This window comes from Paramisgurnus dabryanus, chromosome 2 (assembly GCF_030506205.2).
Source record: "Paramisgurnus dabryanus chromosome 2, PD_genome_1.1, whole genome shotgun sequence".
Classification (NCBI taxonomy): domain Eukaryota; kingdom Metazoa; phylum Chordata; class Actinopteri; order Cypriniformes; family Cobitidae; genus Paramisgurnus; species Paramisgurnus dabryanus.
The window spans coordinates 30,157,410-30,183,500 of NC_133338.1; the positions used below are offsets into that span (position 1 = coordinate 30,157,410).

Below are 26,091 nucleotides of genomic sequence, written 5' to 3' on the forward strand. Positions count from 1 at the left end.
TTCATGTGTGCATATTTCTGTGGGGGTGTGGCCTTCTTCCATTCAACTAAACATACTTGCTTATACCACACAAACCAAAGATGCAAAAATGTGGATTGCCTTTGGAATTAAGAGACACCATAAAGTCTTAACTACCTTTTTTTCTCTGGTGTAGGAAAGTCATGCATTTTATGCTTTCTTCTTCTGTAAGGGTATTCAGTTTGCTTTGACTCTTGTGAAAGTAAAAAATTCCCCTATTAGAAAAAAATGCTGGACGTTTTTTAAAAGTATTAAACAAAACACTATTCTCTCTCCGCCCACTCTTTCTTTCTTTACAACTCTTGTCTGAATACATGAGAGAAAAATTTATGCCAAACCCCTTTGTAAGCATTTTTGAATTCGACCCTTATCTTAAAGGGAGAGCTGTTTTTGATCAAATCCACAGGATGTTACTCCTGTGCACTCAATTCTCAAAAAGGCCAAGCACAACAATCATTCCCTGACCCCTAATGCATTCCAACCTATCAGCCATTAGCCTCAAGTAGCCCACAAAAAATGAGAAGAAAAAAAGTTGCGTTTACATATACCAGGCAGTTCCTGGCAGAGTTTCTTGTTAGGTCATATCCTAGAGAAGTTGGGAGTGTTTCTTTAGGCCACAGTTTTTTTTACTACTATAAAATACTACTTAGAAGATAACAAGTGAAAAGCTGAAGACCACAACACTTATATTTTTAATACACACAGAATCCAGTAAATGTTAACAATATTTTAGTAACTTAAAAAAAAAGAAAATGTTTCTATATTATCAAAGAATGACTTCTAGTCATTAGTTTAATGCATTCTTTACATCTGGCACACAACAAAGCGGATAATGGTTTTGCTATACACTGGTCATGAATTAAACTGACTTCTAATGCAAATGTCTATTTATTTCTATTCATTTGTTAAGGCAGTCTGTTATATTTGTGCTTTCTAAGTAAAACTTTATATTTAGCTCCAAAGGTTTATTTCAGGTGAAGTTTAATGTCATTCAGAACCTCTTTTAGTACTTCAATAACCACAAAAGCCTGCAGGTGTGTTACATGAGAAGTAAAAATCACAAAAATTGATAAACCAGCAAATCTGTTTTGGTTAAGCAACTACAGCTATTTCAGTTTAATTTGCATCTCTAGCATTTCGCAATTTAAAGCCTCATGATTGCATTTAAACTATTATTCTTTGTATGCAACATATATTCAGGATAAGGCCGATGCACCTTCCTATCTAAAATAGCAGGTCTTGGTGAGAGAATTGGTTTTATGCATTATGAAATGTGACTCACAGAAATTAATATTTCATGCCTGTTGCCTTCATCCAGTCAGGCTTTAGGTTTATAAAATAAAATAAATTTTAACACACACACACACACACACACACACACACACACACACACACACACACACACACACACACACACACACACACACACACACACACACACACACACACACACACACACACACACACACGCTAACACACAAACATCTTGGCCTGCTGAGAGGCTTAGTGCTCTGCAAGCATTCTACATCTTTGCCATGTCATAATACTTTAGGGTGTTGCCAACTGGGAAAATTTATAGAGTAAAAACTCTGGAGTTCACTTTTTCACTGCTTCAGTGTGTGTGTTTGAGAGAGGGTCTGGTTGCATCCTCTTTGTGACTTTGGTGGTAAAGGCCGGTGCAATCCTTCAGATGTTTATTGCCATCTTATCCATTGAGTTTAGTATTTAGTCATATACACAGATTAGGTTAAACGGCTGTATCTTTGAAATCTCTTCTTGTGAATCCTTTCTGTAATAAGGGAAAAGAAAAACACGTTATATTTGAATCATTAATGACTACAATTTGGCCCCTCATAAGAAATGATCAGCAATCCTGAAAAATAGTACTCTTTTGTTAATTATCATGGCAATTTTGAGATATATATCAAACAAAATTACAATAAACTGCTCCAGTTTTGATAAGATTGTAAAATCGACTTTTAAAATTCTTTATTATTACGTCTGACTAAAGTCAATTTGGGTCACAGTGAAAACGCTCACAAATCTACATACTGGCATATTATTTTTGGAAAAGTTTTAAATCAGTTCAAAGCTATGTTTCTACTCATCAGTAGGAACAATACCCTGGCAGGTATAAAATAATATCAGCTCCAATATTAACATTTCTCAGCAACCTCAATTTTAGTAAATGTACTAAATAAAATTAGACATGACAGAAAATAATTAATTTTAACAACTGAAGAGTTCAGATGCAAAACCCGCTAAGTGCGTTTGATGTTTTCTTGTAAATTAGTATTAGTATTTTTATTAGTATTAGACTCTTAATAGATTTCGCAAACAAACCAGTGTTTATGAATGGCATGAGGCCAGGATTAAGTGAATTTGAAGTGAAAGTATTTGATGATTGTATATACACGCCGTGAGCACTTGTTTTATAGCATTATCTCATTTTAACGGAGGTGACGTTTAGCGGCTTTTGCATTCGAGCTCCTTAATATAATCTTAGCAAAGTAAGAGAAACATCATGTTTGCTTGAACAGGGTTATGTCTGGTAATCAGTAATGGGGTAATAAGTAAATATTTGTCCAGCTGGTCTGTATAACTGACTGGAAGCGTAGATATCACACACATAATAACACAGTCCAGTTTGGGGCATTTAAACAACCTCTAGGAACAACACCTAGAACAACTATTCACACACTGTACCGCCCACAATTATTGACTTGCCATTAAAACAGATGACCATTGATCATGCAGTCTCTCTCTCCCTCTCTCTCTCTCTCTCACACACACACACACACACACACACACACACACACACACACACACACACACACACACACACACACACACACAAAGTATACGCAATAGCCATCAGTGGAACGTCTGTATACAATAAGGGATCCATTTTCATGAGCAGATATCAGATTACAGAGAAAAGGTCTTTGTCTTAACACTACTTGCTACTCTAAAGAGTAAATAGATTTGTGCTTTTAACTGGGCTAGACACAGACACTCACCTGTTTGTAGTCTCTGTGGAGCTTGCTGTACTGAAACATGTTGCACAGAAGAGTGGATGCAGCCCTGGCTGCCCTTAGCTTCCCAGGACTGTAAAAAAAAAACAAAAGATGCAACTTGAGAAGCGACATTGTGCTCTTGATTAAACAGCTAAATAATGAAACAGCATGTAGGCTATATTTCAACAGGACTGGTATGAGACTGTAGGGACTGTAGGTGAGGTTCATTATAAATGGATTGCACAAAAAGTATTATTTGTTCACACAAATTTCAGGAAATATATATTTTTAATAATTTTGTTAAAAAAAGTTATGGCTGATCTGTCTTTTCCCGCCATTGACGAGTTATGTCGTCAGTTAAAAAAAAGTACCTGCCCTGGAATCTTCCCTGACGAGTTTTTACAGCAATCTATATTTCCGCTATTATCCACTAGGTGGCGCTACCCAGCTTATAAAACATTTCAAGGTATAGTTCACTTTAAAATGAAAATTCTGTCATCATTTACTCATTCTCATGTTGTTCTATACCTGTATGAATTTCTTTTTTCTGATGAACACAAAAGAAGATTTTAAGAAATGATGGTAAACACACAGCAGTAAGTGACCATAGACTTCCATAGTAGGAATCATGATGAAATTTAATGGGTACCATCAACTGTGTGCTTACCATCATTTCTCAAAATCTTCTTTTGTGTTCATCGAAAAAATAAATTCATACAGGTTTCAAACAACATGAGGATGAGTAAATGATGACAGAAATTTCATTTTAAAGTGAACTATCCCTTTAAGCATCCATTCAGAAACAGTAAAAAGTCCTTTACAAAAATGCAATTTTTGAAGAAACCTACCTATATTTGAGAGGTGATAAAACAATTAAAGATAGAATTTAAAAAAATTCTGATTTTTCTTGTTTTTTTGGATTTTTGAAAGCAGATGGTCTGTTCTTTCATTTGACATATTATATGTTTATATATTTATAGAAAAAATATTTTTGGAAGGCATTAAACTTTTGTGAAAATCATAAAAAATGCTGCCGCTGGCTGGCCACTTAAAAAAAACTGGTGGGGAAAGACTTAAAGATTTCTTTAAAGATTTCTTTTCTACCACAAATTCAGTCTACCAGTGACAAAAGGGTCAAAATAAAAATAATAAAACTATAAAAATGTATTTGGCATTACCCACTAAACATTTGCATTACATTATTTGCCCTTGGAGACACGGCGTGGCACAATTTGTATGAAGCAATTAATTAATATCTAATTTTCATTAAACATGGGTAAAACTACACACACTAACAACTGACACTCTAAACCTCACAACAACAGTTCTGATGGGAAAACATTTGCATGTCAACTGCATGCTCACAGGTTACTAAAATCACACAAAAAGGTGCATGGGCCTTAGTGTTATGGACAGGGGTAAGAGATAAGTTGACACAGCCTGATCTCACGAATTTCTGTGTTATAGTCACAGAATATTGTGCTCATTTATTTTGCTCATCCTATTTTCTTACCATTGTCGCTTGGGTTTGGGGTTAGAACGACTATCTGTTAAATGAAATGATATCCAAACCCAAACCCAACTCTAACCCTAACATCAGGCGACAACTGTTTAAAAATCTGGATTTTTTTTTATAAACCAATAGTTAAAGTGACATCCTAACCCAAACCCCAAATCTAACCCCAAACCCAAGCAACAATGGTTTAAAAATAGGAAACACAATTTAGCAACCAATATGTGAAACTGATATGGAAAAGAAAGTCTTGGTACAGACACAGAAAAATGCGGAGATCTGTGAGAATGACACGGATAAATGAGCAAAATATTCCATGACTATACTACAGAAATTTGTGAGATCAGGTTGGTTGACATGTAGTTGCAAAGCTACCTATAGTCATAAAATGTATATTAAGGGAGCATCAAAATTAAGTGTTACCAATCATATTAAATTTAAAGGGGACAGAGAATGAAAAACCATTTTTACCTTGTCTTTGTTGAATAATGGTAGTCTACCCACATTCACGAACATACAAAAAGTGCTAAACATGCTAAACATCTCAGTCTCATTGAAATTCCTCTTTTAGAAATGTCAGCCATAAAACGGCCCAATCTGAAAAACTGATGCTTATGACATCACAGGCATCTCACTGCCCCTCCACTTTAAAATAATTGGCTACATTTTTTGAGTGGCAGCAAAGTCAGCCAATCAATAATGAGATTGCAAGTTAAGCCAGTAGGGGGAGCCAAATAGGTCCAAAACCACTTGTTTAAAATCCCCCACCCAAATAGAGCTATCTGAGAGAGGTTTTTAGGAAGCTTCTAAGGCATTACAGACCCAAATAAAAAAAAATTGTCTACATGTCACATCACAGAACAAGGATAAATTAAAGCAATAAACCCCGAGAAGCAGTGGGTTACCAGTGCATTTTATAACAGCTAAGGGGCGTTGTTAGGCACGACGCGAAGCGGAGTGCCTAAACCCCCTTAGCTGTTATAAAATGCACTGGTAACCCAACGCTTCGAGGGGTTTATTGCGTTTATAAAACGGTTACTTCATATGCATAACGTTAGCGGGATTTTATAAAATCAAGCCCAAAAAAGTTGTAATTATATTAGTACAAATATTACTCTTCCGCCAAACAAAGTAGTTCCTCAGAATCAAGTGTGACTGAAACAGAGCGCAGTTCCCAACCAACACAGACACAGCAAAGACACAATGAAAATATGATTTAAGACTGTGGTGTTTATTTTATAAATCACCATTCATCTAATTTATACATTAACATTTATATCGTGCAACTGTTGAAGTGATGATCAAATATGCTTGGAAGCATGCTGAACTCTTTCCCCGTCAGCGTTTTTTTTTTTTTTAAGTTGCCACCCAGTTTTAGTTTAATGCCTTCCAGAAAATTATCTTCTTTATATAAACATAAAATATCAAATTAAAGAACAGACCATCCGCTTTGAAACAAAAACAAACAAAAAAACATTTCATCCTACCTTCATTTGATCTCTTATCACCTCTCAAATTTTTTTATTAAAAGCGGAGATAATTCCATTTTTGTGAAGAACTTTAGTAAGAGATCAGATTCAGATGGAGCCATGAACAGTACTACACGGTGTTTTCAGTGAATGCGTCAGTGTTTAAGTTGGGTAAGATCGCCACCCAGTGGATAATAGCGGACGTGTGAACTTGAGTTATAAAATCCTCAGACAACGTTTTCTCTTTATCGACGAGATGACTCAACAATATTTATTGACATTCATCTGGATATCGCCATTAATTGTGCAATTGTAGACAAATTTAAAATATGATTTAAGACTGTGGTGTTTATTTTCATAAATCAATACGCAGTAACAGTGGCGCAGTGATACTAATGTAATGTGGTCTGAACCGTGAGGTTACCGGTGTATTTTATCACGGCTTAGAACGCGTTTCAACCAATCAGAATGAAGAACCAGAACTGCCCGTTTTATAAACCCCGTTCAATCATTCTATGTCACCTTTAAATGAACTACAATTACTTCTCATAAAGAGGGCCAATTACTTGCCGCCAGTGGGGAAGAACATGATATAACTAAACATTTCTTATACCTGTTGTCATGGGATGTCTTAATGCTGACCAGCTTGGGCAGTCCATCAAAGCAAGTGATATCTCTTGCAGCTACAGAAGTTTCTGTAACCAGATTATTGAGAATCCCACAGATATTGACCACCACATCGCTAGAAGGTTCCTTCTGATGGCCATCACTGGGGAGTTTGTTCACCAGAATATTCACCACTTTGGTAGCTAAGGATAAAGAGCAATAACAAACAATAGATGGGTTTAATGGAGTGGATTACAGCAGGAGCAGACGGATGAGTTCATGGTGGGGATTAATTGGCAGATATTGGGACGAATTCAAAAATAAGTATGCTGGGATATGAAGTATGAATGTGTGGGAGACAAACAATGTGTAAGAATCCATCCTGTATTATTATGAGGTGAAAAGTTCTCAGTGAGGAGAGAGGTCGAAAGAAAGAAATGCATACTTTTTCCTGTAATTATCTACTTGCAAGTTGCACAATACTTGTATTCAAGACACATTTTTGGCAGATCATGGCTGGGGGATTTTACATATTTAAAATTAAATTAAACACAGAGAGCAAAGGGGTGAAACACTAACCCATATCAGCCTTGTTTTTGCAGTGTCTTGAGAGGTTCCTTAGAAGACCTGTGAGAGATCGAAACTCAGCGTCTGTGGGATTTCGTAACTGGTCGAGAATCACTGGCAACATCCGCTCGTGTTCCAGCGCCACACGACTCAAAACAGTGGCCCACTGAAACAGAAAACAAAGGAAATGAGTAAGAGAGCGAGCAAACGAGTGAATGAGCAGGAAAACAAGTGAGAAAGAGTAGGAAGGATGGTGGGTAATGAATTACAAAGCTAGCCCGATAAAGACACATTGGAAAATAGTGAGAACAAAGGAATGGAAAAATAAAGATGGAAGAAACATAACAGAAAGTAACAAGTTTAACACACTACAGTAACGTTGTAATGTTTAAAGGCCGATATAAAGTTACATAGGACAATGGATGAATTGAATAGAAGGACTTAGGATTTAGTTTAATTAAATTAAAAGGCTCACCCTTGATTCCCCCGCTGTGATGTTCTGCAGAGCTCCTGCCGCACCCTCGCGCGTGCATGTGTTTGTCTCGCAGACATGCAGGATACGGCTGTACAGAGCGACTATCTGAGGATGCCACAACCACTCTGCTCCTTTAGGGACTCGTGCAACTTCAGAGAAGGTGGAGAGATCTTGATTCATCTGCTGGGACACATTATCAGCCCATCAAATAATACTGCATGTACTACATTTACATTTCTTTATTTAGCAGATCATCCAAAGTGAATTACAAATGAGGGAGAATTTTGGATTAGAAACAACAATAAGCATAGTATACAAAGCTACGATTACAACTATATTCAAAGAAAAAAACCAGGAAAACCTATGGTGTATAAAAGAAGAAACATTATTTGAAAAATGATAATAATTGTGCTTATATATTGAAATTTGAGTTACTAACATCTTTTGCCTTCTTGCTTTGTGGGGTGAAGCAGCTTATGGGGTCGCCGTGCTGTGTGTTCTGTGCTCGGTTGGGGCCTTCCAGACGCATCTGAACTGAGGCCGGGATCTCAGTGTACAGCTGATAGGACAGATTACGCAGAACACATACACAGTTCTCTACACCCTAGAGGAATACACATAAAAGATTGGAGTTAAAATGGTTATAAAACCGCAGCTGATTTTACTGGTTTAGCTTATACTACTGCTGAAAAGCAGATGATAACTTGACTTTAAATGATCTAAAAAAAACTTCTGAACTTAACACATTATGTGGAGCAAAATATAATTGTGCCAGTGTATTATTTCTTACTTTATAAAACAAATATGTAATGAGAAAATGTTTTGGACCAAATAATACAAAGCAGCCTATAAGAGAACAGATTAGATGGCAACACCTTCAAAACAATTTAAAAGCATTTTACTGTAAATGATAGCTTAAAGGCATATCCCACTTTTATAAAAATAATCCTGATAATTTACTCACCCCCACGTCATCCAGGATGTTGATGTTTTTCTTTGTTCAGTCGAGAAGAAATTACGTTTTGTGAGGAAAACATTCCAGGATTTTAATCAATTTAATAGACTTTATTGGACCTCAGCAGTTTAAAATGGCAGTTTCAACACAGCTTCAAAGGGCTCTAAACGATCCCAACTGAGGCATAAGGGTCTTATCTAGCAAAACGATTGTAATTTTCGCCAACAAAAATAATACAAATATGCACTTTTAGACCACAACTTCTCGTCTTGCAGTATCCGTGTGACGTAACCACATCGAAAGGTCACATGTTACACATATACACTTGCGAACAATAAACTAAAACAAAGATATTAATTAGTATCATTCCACATACAACAATGTTGGAACATTCCTCTTTGTCCACACTTGTAAACACCGGGGCGGTAGTTTTGCATACGTCATGCAAAGGCTATTAAAGAGCAACTATGGGCAGATTCAAGATTTTACATTTCCTTTGGTGTGTAAGTGTGTATTAGTACATGTTAGCGATATGCAAAAGGTACAAACCCAAAAGTAAACGATGACACGAGTTATCGTCTCCATCATAAATCTCTTTTCTTGGACTACAACAAACACACGGATTGTAGGCAACAGTTTACTTCCTAGGCCTATGGATGTGGGCAAGACCGACATTATCATAATTCCTCCCGCTTCGGACTCACAGCCTAAGTTAACTCCTGTTAGCATTGCATTGTGAGTGAATCTTTCAAACATGGTAATGAGCGTTACATTTCCGTTACATTTGACGTCAGAGGTATTCAGGCCAATCACAACGTACAGGTTAGCTGGCCAATCAGGGACACAGCGCTTTTCAGATCGATGAGCTTTGTACAAAATCAGAGCGTTTCAGAGAGACTATCAGGAGCTACAAAACTTTACACTATGTGAAAAATATTGTGTTTTTTGCACCATAAACCACATGAACACATTGTTTTATACCAAATACACAAAATAAAAGTTTTAGCAATGACATAGGTGCCTTTTAAAATCTAAAGTCTATTAAATTGAGAAAAATCCTGGAATGTTTTTCTAAAAAAAAAAAACGTAATTTCTTCTTGACTGAACAAAGAAAGACATAAACGTCTTGAATGACATGGGGGTGAGTAAATTAGTAATTTTTAATGTGCAAGTAATTCTGTAATAAGTAAATTACTATTGGTCTAAAATATGTGGGAAAATATAATAAAAATAGATAAACATTGTTGACTCCTGACCTTGTCCTCTGTATTCCCTTCCTCTAAGGAGTTGCGAATGTATCCAACCAAAGAGTCGACCAGCCCACGTGTTTCTCGCATCTGCTGTCTGGTTCTTTCATTCACTGAACTCAGGTTCCTTGCCATATATAAAAATGGGTGTAGTTAACATATCAATAGGCTTTTTGTCCACACATTTACTTTTATGGTGCATAAATCTTTGTGTCAATAAATCTTTAAGTGAGAAACAATAGATGTGTTGTAGGCATCCATTCTTCATCTACTCTCCTTTACAAACTTGAAATCTATAAACACCATTGACAAACAGTATGTGATAACATAGCAGTGCCACTGAGTGCACTTGTGTAGGTTTAAATATATGTAAACGTGCATATGTATAACTAGTTGTACTAGATTAGACCAACAGAGTGTGATAATCAGAAGCATTGCAAAAGCATTTAAATGTATAGTTATGCAGGTGGGTGGGTGAGCAGCTGTACCTGAGGCAGCCTGTGGTGTTGTAAAATATATCGGCCTCAGACATGCTCTGCTGAATGACTCCAGCATCTCCACCTCCAGACAGAGGAATCAGCACACGCTCCGTAAGCTCAGACAAACTCTCTCTGGCCAGCCTTTCTTTCAGACTGTCTTTGGAAGATAAGTTCCATAAGATACCTGCAAAGACAGATAAATAAGGGAAAACTGGAATAATCTGAATCATAAATTGCTATTATTTACTTACCATTGTAGTGGACACCATATACTTAAAAGTATATGGCCTAAATTAGTGGACTCAAGTCTTTAATAATACAATATCTATTTGAAAAGGGTTTAGTAAAAAGTAAAAAAATATGAATTTCCAAAAATCAGATTTTAGTCGCATTTTTAAGGGGTCATAAAAATTAAGATGTAAAATAAGTCTTTGGTGTCTCCAGAGTACATATGTGAAGTTTTAGCTCAAAATATTCCACAGACAATGTTAAAATTCCCATTTTGTAGGACCTAGAAAAAATGTGCCGTTTTGGGGTGCATAATTATGGTTATAACTAATTTGTGCTGTCAATAATTTTTTTCTCTCATTCTTTCTTTCTGCACTAAATGGCAGTGCCGTGGTTGGATAGTGCAGATTAAGGGGCGGTATTATTATCGTAATTGGCCTTTTTTACCAACCTCACAAAATCTGAGCGAATTTTTCACATGCTTGCAAAGAATGACTTACAAAAACAAACTGGCTTGTTCTTTTTCACGTTTTGTAGGTTGATAGAAGCACTGGCAATGGCGATGCAATTATGGCACTTAAAGGCAGAGTGAATGAATTTTGGAAAAGGGAGTCGGGCCGAGTACCAAAACACATTTGTAGCCAATCAGCAATCACATCATTGCCTGGGTTGCGTATGTGTGGGGCGAGTCTATCAAAAGGTCCAGATTCTATCGGTGTAGGGGCGTGTTTGTTTGGGTGCTTTTCAAATGTCAACATTGGCTTTCAGAGATCATGCACCCCACCATTAAACATGGAAAAAGTCAGATCTACGCTATAACCCCTTTAAATCATCTATTTTTAATTTATATGGTAAGTGTTTTTAATCCAACAAATAACACAGATATAAAGGGATAGTTCACCCAAAAATTAAAATTCTGGCATCATTTACTAACCCTACAAACCTAAATAAATGTATTTGTTCTGCTGAACAGAAAGAAAGATATTTTGAGCAATGTTTGTAACTAAACAGTTTTTGAGCACCATTGACTTCCATAGTAATTTTTGAGTAAACTATCCCTTTAAGTTTTTTTTTTTTTTTGCTGCCTTCCTGATTAAAGCTTTGGTAACAGTGTGTCTAGGTAACCAGCCAAACAGAAGCAGAACACCTGCTACAGATTATTCTGCTCTGCAAAATACTAAGCTCAGGTCTGTGTGGAAACTACAGGCTATTATATAACAATAAATGCTACCCTGTACAAAGTATTTTGCAGTCAAATAAAGGAAAACACTAAAGATTACTAAAATATAAGAAAAAGTTATGCAATTGTATACTTCGAAGTGATACAACCATGTGATCTTTTTCTGTGGAAAAAGTCACTTTTTCTACTTATTGTGCAAGATCTCTAAAATGGCTTTTGGGGAAAGTGTAAAGAACTAAGCCTCTAGTGTCTTGTGAGGTTTTTTAACGTGCCATAGATCAAGTCATAAATGTCACTAAGAGACCTGGCAACCCAAAGTGGAACAGCGAAGAATGTCAAGGATTGTTTACTAAGTGAATGTGGGTAAGTGTCTGTGTGAGGGGGTGGGACATGATAGTAGAGCTCACAAAGCACAAAGACCTCTGGGAGTCCAACTTCCCACTATATTTGAGGTTTGGAGTGATGCCATTTACAGTCAGACAATTTTTTCTCTTTCTGTTTCTTTCAGTACACTTACTGCTCTGTTAACTCCACCTGCGAACCCAGACAAACTTCAATCCACTGATGGAGGCATACTTATGTATTCAAGGTTACAACTGATAAAAAATTTCAATTTACAATTTCTGAAATTCACAATTGTATTTTAATTTTTTTCATTACTGGGATAAATCCATATTCAGGATTTACCCTATTTTGACAAAGCCACCATACACACGTGCATACCTGTGATATTTTTGCGTAGTTCATCATCTGGTTCTCTTAAAGCACCAATTAATTTGCTAATTCCACCGGATTCAATAAGTACGGTCTTATTGTTCATGCTTTCGTAGATGAGGTTACGTGTAGCTCCTGTGGCGTAGCGCTGAACTTCCTGGTTCTCACTGCTAAACAGCTGAACTAATGCAGGGATTCCCTTCAGATTGCGCACCTGTAAAAGAATAACATATAGCATAGATTTATTATAAAGCTATACATTTTTACATCAGTTTATTAACGTTAACCTTTATTCACAAATGATCCCTTATCTCTAAATACAATTTCTGTGCTTTACACTTCACAGACAAAACTGTTTTTTAAATGATGTTTTAAATAAGCCCAACATGGCAACCTGATCAGACATCTGTCTATGTTTTGCTGTGATGTGCTCTCAGGCGGAATGTTCTGCCCCCTGAGGGCCCTGGACAAAGATTAAGGGGCAAAATAAAGGTATTCTCTCCTGCTGGCTTGAATGCACCATATAACACTAGTGAAGAAACTTGAGTCTGACCATGGTCTATAAATGACCCTGTTATGCTATTATCCGCAAACAGCAGTGGATTTTTGCTTTAAACAACTATCATTAATCTTTTATATAAGTCTTTGTTATAAAGTCTATGACTTGAAAATATTTTTTTAATGTCGGAGCCGATGGTGTAGTGATCAGTGCTCCCACTATGGTGCATACACACTTTCAGCGACCTGAGTTTGTATCCCATCTTAAGGTCCTATGCCAATGCCATACCCCTCTCTCCACACTGTAGTTTTTGGTCCTCTCCTTACATACTGTCTACCAAATAAAGCCAAAAATGGCCCAAAAAAAAAAAAAAAAAAAAAAAAATTTCTTAGACAAGTTATGGCTATTTCGATCATTCTGTCTCCTCAACAGATACACATATGAATCAGATGGATTTATTTGGCTGGAAATTATGTCTCAATGTATGTGTGTAAAATTATAAATAGTTCAAGATTTAAAAACGTCTCTAGACTCCTCTATCCTGTTTTGTCCGGTTTCACTCATCTAGTTGTTTTTGAAAGGAAGGACCCATCCTGTGTTTACGCCCTTTAATCCTGTACAAACAGAGTGCAGTAGGCTGCTCCAGACTGCTGAACATCTTTGTCTCATTTGAAAATAATTGCTACTTGATCTCAATCGGTATAAAATGTTTTAAAGACAAAATGTCAAACTGTGCGACAAATAAGATAATGACATTAAAATAAAAAAGTTGTTTATATATCCATGTGGTGTTTTTAATATGTTTTAAGATAAGCCATGGGCAAATTCATCATTTAACACCACTGCTGAAAATTTTCTTCATAAAATTAGAGGTAGTCTTTTTCCTGCGTTTTAAAATCGCCTTGGTTTTCATTATCACTGGGTAACCAATCATATTAACACAGTTGAACGAGTGGATCAGTAGTTCGAGTCATACAGTAGATATTATGTTTGGATGCCTTATAGACCTGGCGCTGAAATGATCACAGCACAGCTGCTTTAGCTCTGCTTCTGTGCTACTCACACTTGCAGGATGAGTGCTGTTGAATGTATCATCTATTTACATATGAACAGTTTGGTTCCAAAACGTGATAAAAGCTATTTAAAAATATATTTTACAGCCAAAATCAGTATTTATGTGAGAGGCACTCAGGCGAAGGAAAAATGCTGGCTGTTGCTTGTTCTCACACGACAGCATCAAGCTTCTGTCATGCTAACATATTGACCCCAGGGGATCTTATAAAAAACTTTCTATTATTTTACTCGAAGTCAACGAAAATCGAGCAGGACCAAAACATTTTACGGCTGATCCTGTCGAAAAAGTTTAGCGACAACGTCCCAAGGATGACAGCAGCAATGACAGTGTTCTTAATATGACAAAGTAAGTGTTTTGATTAATGCCATTAATGTTTATTTTTTATCAGTGTATACCATTAGTCAACTACAGTAAATGAATATAACATGAGAATGAATGCACATTTATATATTGATTCAATGGATTTATTGCATTTTGCTGAAAAAATGATCAGCTTTTATAATAATTTTATAATAATGTTATTATAACCTAAAGATGTTATGTGAAAATTTGTTTTTATCTTTCTATATAAAAACATATGTCTATATATAAGAAAACACATTTTTTTCCAAAATTTAGTCAAAATAGATTTATTGCGTTTTGAAACCAAACACTTCATATATACAGTATCTATGGTCCCAGGTGATGCGAAATAGTGGAGGCAGGAAGTAATTCGAATATTCATATATATGGTCTGAGCTGTGCATTTGAGTAGAGGAGGGGCTAATTTGCATATTCATAGATCCACGTACACTAAATGAGCAAGGGTGTAGAGTTACATCCAAGCTGTTTTAAAGCTTGAAGAAATTCCTGTGACAGGTAAAACTTTAATATATGCTATTATGATGCTCCAAGATGAGTTTTAACTGATTAAATTCTTAACTACAGGGAGACTTTAACTGAATGCTCTCGGCATGTATTATATGTTCATCAAATTTTGCTTTAAATCAGCTAAACCCCACCCTCGGGTTGTTCAGAAATAGCAGTTTGTTTGGAGAATCCATAAAGTGTCTGATAAAAAATGCTAATTTACAAGAAAACATATCAGACGCGCTCAGTGGGTTCTGCATCTGAGCTCTTCTATTATAAACCAATAACTGTGATATAACAAAGAGTATTAAGTTAATAATCACTGTCATTGACATTCATAAGTTCAAAAAGGCTAACTTAGTGTTATTATTACAGGAAGAGAAAATGTAAAATTTTACCAATGGAGCTGTAGACACAAATGCATGTCCACGATAGTCTTTTGTTTCACATTTCTATTCTTGATGTTAAATATTGTTATTACCATGTTTTTGGCTTCATTGCTGTGGTAACACTGATGCTGTATATAAGCTGCTCCCAACATCTGCATGGAAACATCTGTCGAAGTGATATAGCTAACTGCCGTGGTCATGTCTAGGTTATGGATTCTGTTTACACACAAAAGCATAGTAAAAAGTAAAAAAAAAACAATATATTTCAAATAAATAAACATAAATAATTTTTTATTGTAGATATATTTTGCCTTCATCAATTTGTACATTACTGTCCAATCAGTTCTGTTATCTTACCCGCCAAGAGTATCTGTCATTCCATCTGCCATTGCGTCACACACATCCACCCCCCGACCAACACTCTTCATGCTATGCACAGACCCTGCTCTCTTTATGGTACCCTGGTATTGCCCTGCACCCATCATAGTGCTGCCCCCTGTGGACATCTGATGCCATTGCATAGAGTTGCCACTCAATCTCTGTGGTTGTTGCTGCACCTGCCGGTTATTTATGCGGTTGATGGTACGGTGGGAGGGGCCTTTATATGAATATTGATGAGCAAACTCTGATTCTCCCCATCCTCTGCTTAAACCTTCCTGTGCCATGGTCTCACTTAGGTTCCTTTGCCTGTGCACTGTTTTAGGCGAGGAGCTCCGGACATAGGATTGCACCCAGGTGCCTACAGGAGATGGTTGTCTTTGCAGTGTATGCCCACCCATTAATGCTGCTTCATGTTCAGTTCGATTCATTGTTCTGGACTCCATTGTGTGCATCTGACTGGCGTAAGAGCCACCTGGATGTGCGTTGTCTTGTGACATGTACGGACGGCCGACTACAGCGGGCACGGGTGTGCCGTGGCTGATTCTGTGCCGAGTTCCCATTTCTACTGCAGAGCGAGAGGAGAAATCCTCCGCATATTGAGACACCCGGGGGGTCTGAGTAAGAAGAGAATAAACAAGAAATGAAAATCTATCCATAAGTACATAAACATTATGCAATAAACCATGTTTTGATTTTATCCATTGCTTTTCCTGGCTAGTCTGGCTCTTTGCTATCTCACACAGAGGGATAACAGGGCTCTGATACACCATTTGGCTCATGAGGTCTGGGGTTAGGAATGTTTCAGATTAGCCCCTGAGCTCAGCACATTGGGAGCTGGGCTCAAATCCACAGCTTGCTCGAACCGCACCTCACCTTCTAAACAGAGCTCCAGCGAGAGAACGCGAAATACCACATCATTGTGTGTTACGGGTGCAGCCATTGTCAGGGGATTGTGGATTTTGCATTCAATCTAACAAACAACTGTTTATAGATGAATTTTTTGACCTGACTTGAAGAGTGCTTTCAACACAAAAGTATGTTTGAAAGAATAAACTTAACCCAAGCCTGTAGCTTACACAAAGTTGGAATAACTTATTTATATACTAAAACTAGCTCTCGAAAATTGGGGTGTTATTGCAGTGTCTATTTCAAAGTCAAATAAAGGACTAAATCAGGTTGCAATTTTATGGTCTTTAATAATAAGAAGCTTTAAACTAAGAGACTGTAAATGTAATGAATGTTGTTACACTTACTGCTATTGTTCTGTTGCCATTGTAGACAAGAGACTTGGAACTGAATCCTTGGCCTTTTGTTTGGTATCTTGAGGTGGGTGAGCCATTCAATTCTGAAAAAGCATGATAAAATACACAGTTTTACCACATTTTATCTTTGTATGAGGAATTTATTAAGTATCTAATATTTCAGTGTATTGTATTTGTTTGTCTTTGAGTTTGATCAAACAACACTTGAACTTTAAGGCAACTTGTCTGTTTTTAAAATGAACTGAACTGAGAAAGAAATATTTCTTCCCAGGTGGCTTTCATTTTGATGGGATTTTTACACTGGACTGCAATAAAACATGACCCAGTATGTCATCTGACCCTTGTTTGGCATTCAGCTCTGACTGGGTGCTTCTTCAAATTTTAAAAGATCAGGTTTCTATTTGTGCTTTAGTTTCCTTTACCCACTCAGCTTGCTATAAACAGTCTTTATCAAGCAGGTATGTGAACATACATTAAGTTAAGGACTTCTCAAGACATGCTGACAGGAAGTTGGTGGAGAAAGGAAGTCTGCTATAGCAATCACACTATACAGAATGAAACAAAAGGAAAAGAGGATGACTTCATAGGGTGGTCCTTTGTCTTATTGTAGTGTTTTGGAAATACTTGAAAGCTTCATTCCCACCTTTTTTCTTTATTTTTTCGGAAGACTTGCTGTTCAACTTGAACTCAGATGAAAAACTTCAGTGTTTAATCCCAGTATCAAAGAAAACGACATGATACAGCAGTGGGACCGCATACAATTGAAATAGCCTATTCAAATACAGTACAACAAAAGCAAGTCAGCCATCCATCCCAACACCACTGAGAGGGGACAACCACACATCTTAGCTGAGAGGAATAAAATAGGCTGAGGCTGCTTTAAGAAATACAAAAAACATGAGGTCAAGCAAATACTGCACTACTCAGAGACGAGATCATTTCAAGTACAGCTCTGTATAACTGTGACAGGGGAAATTGCTCAATATACATGACGATAAACATACTGTTTTGGGCAGATCTTCCAAATGTTGAAGATAAATACTGCGTTTCACTAATGTGTCAACTATTAACGTCAAAATTTTAAATGGGGAAATTCCATGAAAATTTGACTTTTCCATGTTCAAGTGCTATTATTGGGACCCCAGTGCTTCTATCAACCTTGAAAAAAGAACAATCCAGTAACTTAGTTTTGGTACACAATTCTCTGCAAGCATGTGAAAAGATAGGTCATTGAAATTTGGCTCCCCTTGTGATGTCAGAAGGGGATCTTATTTTAATAATAATACCGCCGCTTAATCTGCACTATCCAACCATGGCACTGCCATAGTGCAGAGAGAGAGAGAGAGAGAGAGAGAGAGAGAGAGAGAGAGAGAGAGAGACAATTGACCACAGACTGTAAAAAAGATGGACGTAGTGTCCGTGACGTCACCCATTGGTTTCTAAAGATCGTTTTGGAAGCTTAAAGTAGTCGTTGCCTGCTTTTGCCATCTTGGCCGCGCATCACTCGCGGATATCCGAAAATGGGTAAAGGGGCGGGACATGGGTGAAGCTGAGGTGTCTGGTTGCTGAAACCACGCCCGCCTAGCTCGATTTTAGTGACATTTGCTGTGTCCCAATTCAAGGGCTGCAACCTGATGAGCATTCAACCTTAAAAGGTGAGCACTCGGTCTTTCAAGGTGGAAGCCTCAGAAGTTCGCGAAGAGAACTGAAATGAGACGGTCTAACCTTCGGAAAGCTTGCCCACTGAAGCTAAGCAGGGCTGAGCCTGGTCAGTACTTGGATGGGAGACCACCTGGGAAAAACCAGGTTGCTGCTGGTAAAGGTGTTAGTGAGACCAGCAGGGGGTGCTCACCCTGTGGTCTGTGTGGGTCCTAACACCCCAGTATAGTGACGGGGACACTATACTGTCAACAAGCACCGTCTTTCGGATGAGACGTTAAACCGAGGTCCTGACTCTCTTTGGTCATTAAAAATCCCAGGATGTCCTTCGAATAAGAGTAGGGGTGTGACCCGGCATCCTGGACAAACTTGCCCATTGGCCTAATAATCATCCCTCATACTAATTGGCTATGTCACTCTATCTCCTCTCTCACTAGTAAGCTGGTGTGTGGTGGGTGTTCTGGCGCAATATGGCTGCCGTCGCATCATCCAGGTGGATGCTGCACATTGGTGGTGGTTGAGGAGATTCCCCCGTTCATATGTAAAGCGCTTTGAGTACTGATAAAAGCGCTATATAAATGTAAGGTATTATTATTATTATTATTAATTGACCCTTCGCTAAGCCCCACCCTCCTTAGTTACTGTTGCTACGCCGGTCAAGCTTTTGCACCTGGCAAGTCTATTACAGTATGTATGCACCAGTGTCAAACATTCACGAGGAGATAATTAGTAATTTTGGCGAACAGGTGAAATATCTGAGAGAGCAAGACCAAAGGGACTGCAGTATGCATTCAAGGGATATATCCACGACACAATATGCAACCGAGTAGAGAATATTTTTTTCAAAATTGAAACTAAAACCTATAATGTTAGGTCTCAGTGCAAACAGCAGCCGCCTCATACGCTGACCATTCAAAAGGAAAACACACAAATTGAGGAGCAGCTTTGTTCATGCACAGCAGGGTAAGTGAAATTTGTGAAAATAATCGAATAATTATAAATCAAACAGTGGAATAAACACAAGACATCAGCCTGACCACTTTGCAATGATAACATTCTCCCGCTTATAGAACTATACCTGGGAGAGCCGCGATCGGATTTGGGTACTCGTGGGTAGACTGTCCATTAACAAAATGCTAAAATATTTTTTGAAGTATGTCACTCAGCCTACGTCTTGCCTTTAATTATCTTATTTTAGTTTAAATATATGCATTATGAACAAAGAACCGTCATTATTTGCAAATTGCAAGCAATGATGCCAGTGGGTTTTCTACTTGGATTTTAAGTTTCGGGAAAGGAACAAATTCACCACCCTGTCCAAACTCAGGATACCGGGTATCAGATTTACACAATCCATATTCACAACGCTTTGGCATGTTTCCCTAACTCGAAATCTTGTCAGACCTCCCCACGCCCCCCGCGTTATGGTTGCTAAACCACGATTGGCCTGTGGGGGTTTTCAGCGTGGCTTAGTGAAGAGTTAGTTGAGTTTCACTTTCAACAAACCAGCATTACGCTGATTATTGTGTGCATTTCATCAGCTCATTTGCATTTAAAAGGACACAACCCAAAAAGCAGCAAATTTTTGCTCACACCTACAAAGTGGCAATTTTAACATGTTATAATAATAAATTATTTAAGCTAAATCTTCACATACATACTCTGGGGACACCAAAGATTTATTTGACATCTTAAAAAAGTCTTGTGAAATGTCCCCTTTAATTCATCACGGAAAAGTGAATTTTTTAAATGTTGTATCACTGGGGCAATGTTAATATTAAAAACTGTAATATAATCCTAATTGTCATAATCCTTTTAAGTGTAATTCTTCATTAGCCAATACCACACCCTCCCCTAAAACAGTTTTAGTGTACAATGCTTTCCCACACAAACTGTAGGCTACATTCTGTTTCCCAACCGAATGGTGAAGTTTGTGAGGTTCTCACCTGTCAGGAAGCACACACATCTTATTTGGAATCTAAATTAAAGTTAAAATTTAATGGAAATGCTTCAACATTTCACATTTCAACTAACCGTTGAACCAAATTTAACTGTTCAGAAGTCAATTCTTACACAGACAGACTCTTTAGAGGAGCTATATTGATATAGTTCACTGGTAGCCAGTAGATTCAAGGTCTATTAGATGCTAAATTCCAGCGAACTGAAATCGAAGGGAGAAGATTACATCTTAAACAGAAACATCTGTTTTATTGCAGAAATCTTTGGCTCCAGTTCTGTATATCCTTCTGTTTTCCTGTGAGCTTACAGTGTTAACCAACAAAGAATTAAGTTTTTTTTACCCCTCGACAGCCAAAAATTCTTTCTCTTTCTCTAGTAAAGACCATTTTCTTTACTGCAACACATATGTAATAAACAGATGAAAGGGTTTATCTTAACATCCCTGTCATTGCAGAGATAAAAAAATGTTTGGGGTGCCATTATGCCATAAGGGGTCATGACATTAGTAACAGTGTTGCCTTGATCTGTTGACACATAACAGGTCTTATCATTAATACATCCTGCAAGTTTCATAGTTTAAAACGGCCTCCTTATCAATAACGAAGGCATTTACTGAATGTAATTGTTCTCATGCAAAAATGTGTGAAAATGGCTTGATTAGTCACATACTTAGATATTTTAAGATTCATATACCCTGCCTGCTCCAGGTCTGCAGCCTCCCCCTTCTCTCCCCCAGAGAAGACAGAGCACATCATCTGATAACACTATCTGCTTGATAAGTCTGACTTCACACACAACAAACTACTAATACTAATACACACTCACAGTGCGGTGTAAAACTACGGAAAAATCGTGATTCTAACCTTTATGTAATCCCTGATGACCAGAGAGTAATTCATCCTTTATGATTTGTTTAGGTATTTTTGTCTGGGACGTCCTGAACTTGGAGAATTGCAAGTTTATAAAGATATAGTTTAAATGTGTGGTATTGTAGTGATAATCTGTGGTCATAGTTGCTGACAATAAGTGCATTATTTAGGGTGTAAACGTTGCGTTTTTGTACACTAGCTAAGAACGGGTCTGGGTTCGCTAGTGATTATTTATAGGCTTTGCTTCCTTTAGTAGTAAAAATTTTTATGGTTGTGCTTGTGAGATGTTTTGCTGTCTGTGACAGGAATAAATGTGTTTAAAAAGACGTTTAAGAAGATGTATTTGTAGTGAAACTGCATAGAAGCAGCAGCATGTAGGCTGTCAATTATAGAAGTGGGTGGGACACCAAGCCAGGCCAACATTCTCAAATGGAAAACACATAAATCTGACTTTTTCAATCAGAAGTTGAAAAACAGGGTGAAAAATGGTCATATATTACTTAAATGTGTATGTTTTTAGCAAATAAAGAGGAATATTATTAGTACACCTTATAGAACAAAATAAAATAATAAAATGAAACATGTCATGACCTCTTTAAAATTATATATTTTATTGTATGCAAACATCAACAAGTTGCATTTTTATTAAACATTTTTTTAAAGACTTCTGAACTCTAAACGGAAAGGGCACTGGGAGTAAAACAAATTGTTTGTATCACAACCAACACATGCTAAACTTGCTGCTGCTGGTGCTGATAGATATTTTTTTTTTTTGCACATGCTGAATAAATAAAGAGATTGAGTCTGAGAATGATTAAAACTCATACACTGTGCATCAGTACTTGGATACACCAGCTAAAAAACAGAGCATAAATCTAGATGACAACTAAATAGTCCAAAGTGTGAACCACACATTTTGTGCTGTTCCAAAGAAGAAGTTCACCATAATATGCAAAGAAATGCACTTTAAAAGCAATATTTCTGCTTTTATGGTTATTCCATTTAGAAATATGAAACACATTCTCCCATTTAACCCATCTGCTAAAATAGAACTGACCTACTGATGAAGGAACCTCTTTAGCAAAGAACTGTTGATTGAAGAGGTGTGACCAAATATCTGTCACATTCCAGGTCAAACTAAGTTAGAAAGCTGACCACAAAAATTAAGGATAGGACAGAATATATTAAAATAATTTATATAAATATTTTTTTGGATTACAAAATACATTTAAATAATTTTGCCTTCCTTCTATTCTATTCTATCCTATCCGTAGTTTCGATTGGAAAGCTGTAGTTCAGTACCATTGTAAACAAATCTGCATTTCATACAGAGAAAGAAATTGAAACAAATATTCAAGGACATCAGATGGGTCAGTTCCTGTTCTTTTTAAAAGGCCACGTCCGAAGTTCTGGCTTGAACTAAGCTTTCAAGTGACTTATTGTGATTAGGGTCAACAATAGGGTCAGCGTTGGAATGCCTAACATTTCTCTCACTCACCGTAACACAAAAGATGAACTTGTTGATACATTTTATCAAGTAAGCTTACTACTGGTCAGCAAAGCAGTTCTCAATGTTATATAGACTGAACTGTGCTCTAAAATCCAAATGTGTTATTTATTATCATATCAACTTAAGACAAAAAGAACAGTTTATCTAACAGAACAATTTCAGGTTAATGTCAAGAAAATAAAGAACTTTCCATTAAATGGCTTTGCTATAACTTGCATGAGATCTTTATCCTTCATCTTGAAATACGATATCATACCAGCATTTACTACCCGAGTACACATGTTCTGTTAATGTGTGATTTTTAAAACCATTTAAATTGTTCTGTAGAGCATAAAATGGAGTTAAGCCACCTTTTTAAAATGAGAAACAAAGTTGCACTTTTTTTGGGTAGTCAGGGGTGGGGGGATGGAGACAGAGGTTTACCCTAATTCCTACCTGGCTGCCTCAGTAAGTGATGCCTTTCCCATGGATTATCTATAATTCTCCTTCACAAACCTACACACACATTTACACAGACCTACACCTACACAATGCCCTAAACAGCCAGCATGCCTAGTCTAAATCATGGCCGGCGTGATCCATTTTACAGATTTGCATTTGAAAAAGACACTTATATCTTGTCAAGGCTTCATTATAGTAAAGGGCGTCTTCCCCTGTCCTTTCCCTGCCCCTTTATTACTTCTAATGGTTTAACTCCAGTTTCACCCCAAAAGGCAAAATCTGTCTCTGTCCAGTTTTTCGGACAATATCAGCGTGTGTCTTTATTTGGAATTGTAGATACCACTTGAAAGCACACTAATAAAACAGTACATCTCTCTGTCCTCCTATTATCCAAACTATAAAACAAGAACAATGAAACATTTCACCAGTTTGTACACCTGCCTGAAATGCACCAGCTATAACCAACAACACAATAAGACCAAACAGATATTTGCATGTTGATGCAAAACAATTCAGTGTCACACAACCCTAGAGCATTCTGACTGCACAATCCCTGTAACAGATCAGTTTGGTTTGTTATTCACCAAACAATAACAAAAATCATATCGTCCCACTAGAATTTAATGAGTATTGCCATCCTTTAACCATGGTTTTATCATAGAATCCAGTTTATTGAATGGATTACCATCTGTTTCACCATCATAATTTTACTGCAAATGTCATGGTTACACAATGGGAACTATTGTAAGTTTTCAAATTGTAAGTAAAGGTGTTGTATGCATTACTTTTCAAAGTTCTAGTTAAGTTATAGGTAAATGTTAGATTATGATAGTCATAAGAGCACAGTACATAATCAGTAGGTTATTTTTCACCTGTTGAGGTAAAGTGAGACGTGCTCTGTCGGGATAACGTTGCTTTCTCCGCCATGCGCTGCTGGACCTGCTGCTGGACCCGCTTCACTTTGGAGAGTCGGTCCCCCGCCAGCTGGTCATCGGACGGGACCGCATATGTGGTGACCGATGTGCTGGGCTGTAAAGCGGACATAAACAGGCCCTCAGTGCCCCCCACAGCACTCATTATCAAGACCAAAACTCTCTTCAAAAACTCTATAATCCAAACTAGTTCTTGAATATGATGTCCGAAAGATCCGATTTTTTTCTTTCAGAAAGCAAATGAAAGTGAATTGAAAGAAGCGAAGGTCAAATGAGCAGCGCGTCGTACACTTGATCTGTGCAGGTCTGCGCAGGCAGGAGGCTGTGTGTGTGTGTGTGAACTCTAGATCGGGTGAGTGTGCAGACGGTGGGCGGGGCCTCCTCATTCACAATGCTCTCAGCGCTCAGACATTTTCACAAAAGTGATAGATACAGAGATGATGCGAATTTATTGAGCTGGTTTGATTGTGTCTGGCTGATATGTAGCGTTATTTAATTGTTTTACACACCGCACGCTATAACAAGTATCACGTATCACCACAATGTAAAAATATGGTCTGTTCAACTTAAAAAAGTAAACTGGTTCACTTTAAAATGAAAATTATGTCATCATAATGTTGTTCTAAGCTTGTATGAATGTCTTTTTTCTGATGAACACAAAATAAGATATTCTGAGAAATGATGGTAAACACACAGCAGTAAGTGACCATAGACTTCCATAGTAGGAATAAAAATATGATGGAATTTAATGAGTACCATCAACTGTGTGCTTACAATCATTTATCAAAATATTTTCTTAGCCATTTATCACAATACTTTTAAAATATTTTTTCCTACTATGAATGTCAATGGTCACTATCTGCTGTGTGTTTACCATCATTTCTCAAAATATATTTTTTGTGTGTTCATCAGAAATAAAGTCATACATATTTAGAACAACATGAGGATGAGTAAATGATGACAGAATTTTCATTTTAAAGTGAACTATCCCTTTAATTCAACACAGAAATATTAGTTGACACAATATTCTTTTTTGAGTCAACTAATATTTTAAGGCAACCAGGTAAATTGCTTTTTTTGCATATGCATGTTTTAGAAATGGTAGACGTGCCTTGGTTGTTTCAGCCCATGGCTGGATAAATATGGATTATTTCTAAGTATCCAATAGCTGGGTTTGTCCAGTTTTTTTTTTACAACCCAGCAGTTTAGTATTATACATTTAAAAGAATGATATACTGTAAAAAAATATTTGCTGCCTTATTTATTTTTATTTATTTATTTATTTATTGTTAATCAACAAGATTTACAAGTCGTTTTAACGAACTATTATTTATCTTGACTAGAGAGTTTTTATAACTTATAAAATATAGTTGAAATAAGTAACCTTCATTTCAGTTGTTATAATAATGGATAAATAAAAGTAATTTAAAATGACTTTAAAAAAAAAATTACAGTACAATGACATTATCGTTATCTGGTTTTGTATATTGTTTGTAATGCTCCTTGTTTTTAAATCAATCATATTTAAAATATTTGTAAATAAAAAGCAGAACAGTGCCAGTGTGCTGAAAGGCTACTTACAGATCTTGAACTCTTTCCTTTCATTGTCCGATATTTTCCCAACTTCTTTTTCCTTTCCGCTTGTTTCAGGGAACACAGTCTCACGCTATTCTTTTATGAGCTCTTGATTCTTTCTTCTCTGCTGTTTAAGTAAACCTCTTACTAAAGAGGAGTCACTTAAAAAGAATTACACACCCATTTACTGACCTTTTACTATTCCCCTCCCGAAGGTTTTATA

At 36.9% G+C, this 26,091-nt stretch overlaps 1 protein-coding gene across 3 annotated transcripts; it reads right to left on the reverse strand.

Moving 5' to 3' along the window:
• Positions 1 to 687: 687 nt before the first annotated feature.
• On the reverse strand, positions 688 to 25,988 carry pkp3b (plakophilin 3b). Of its 3 annotated transcripts, XM_065267579.1 has the most exons (14): positions 25,875 to 25,988; positions 24,234 to 24,390; positions 16,915 to 17,006; positions 15,638 to 16,275; positions 15,373 to 15,496; positions 12,478 to 12,682; positions 10,356 to 10,530; positions 9,877 to 9,994; positions 8,105 to 8,269; positions 7,666 to 7,848; positions 7,203 to 7,356; positions 6,631 to 6,826; positions 3,039 to 3,126; positions 688 to 1,807 (listed from the first exon to the last, which is right to left on the reverse strand). In XM_065267579.1, the coding sequence occupies exons 1-14, from the start codon at positions 25,896 to 25,898 to the stop codon at positions 1,766 to 1,768; spliced, it is 2,361 nt and encodes a 786-aa protein (XP_065123651.1). In that variant the 5' UTR covers positions 25,899 to 25,988; the 3' UTR covers positions 688 to 1,765. The 3 variants fall into 3 exon arrangements, with proteins under 3 accessions (XP_065123651.1, XP_065123650.1, XP_065123649.1); XM_065267578.2 differs by lacking the exon at positions 25,875 to 25,988 and having other exon boundaries at positions 7,666 to 7,845; positions 24,234 to 24,606; XM_065267577.2 differs by lacking the exon at positions 25,875 to 25,988 and having other exon boundaries at positions 24,234 to 24,606.
• Positions 25,989 to 26,091: the final 103 nt, after the last annotated feature.

What these genes read in the sequence shown, in the direction of transcription:
- pkp3b (XM_065267577.2), bottom strand. Translation starts at nt 24,438, where the DNA reads ATGAGTGCTGTGGGGGGCACTGAGGGCCTGTTTATGTCCGCTTTACAG. An exon ending in AAGACATCCCATGACAACAG is followed by an intron (nt 3,127 to 6,630) that starts GTATAAGAAATG and finishes TTTTTTTTACAG; the next exon opens with TCCTGGGAAGCTAAGGGCAG. An exon ending in TCCACAGAGACTACAAACAG is followed by an intron (nt 1,808 to 3,038) that starts GTGAGTGTCTGT and finishes CCCTTATTACAG; the next exon opens with AAAGGATTCACAAGAAGAGA.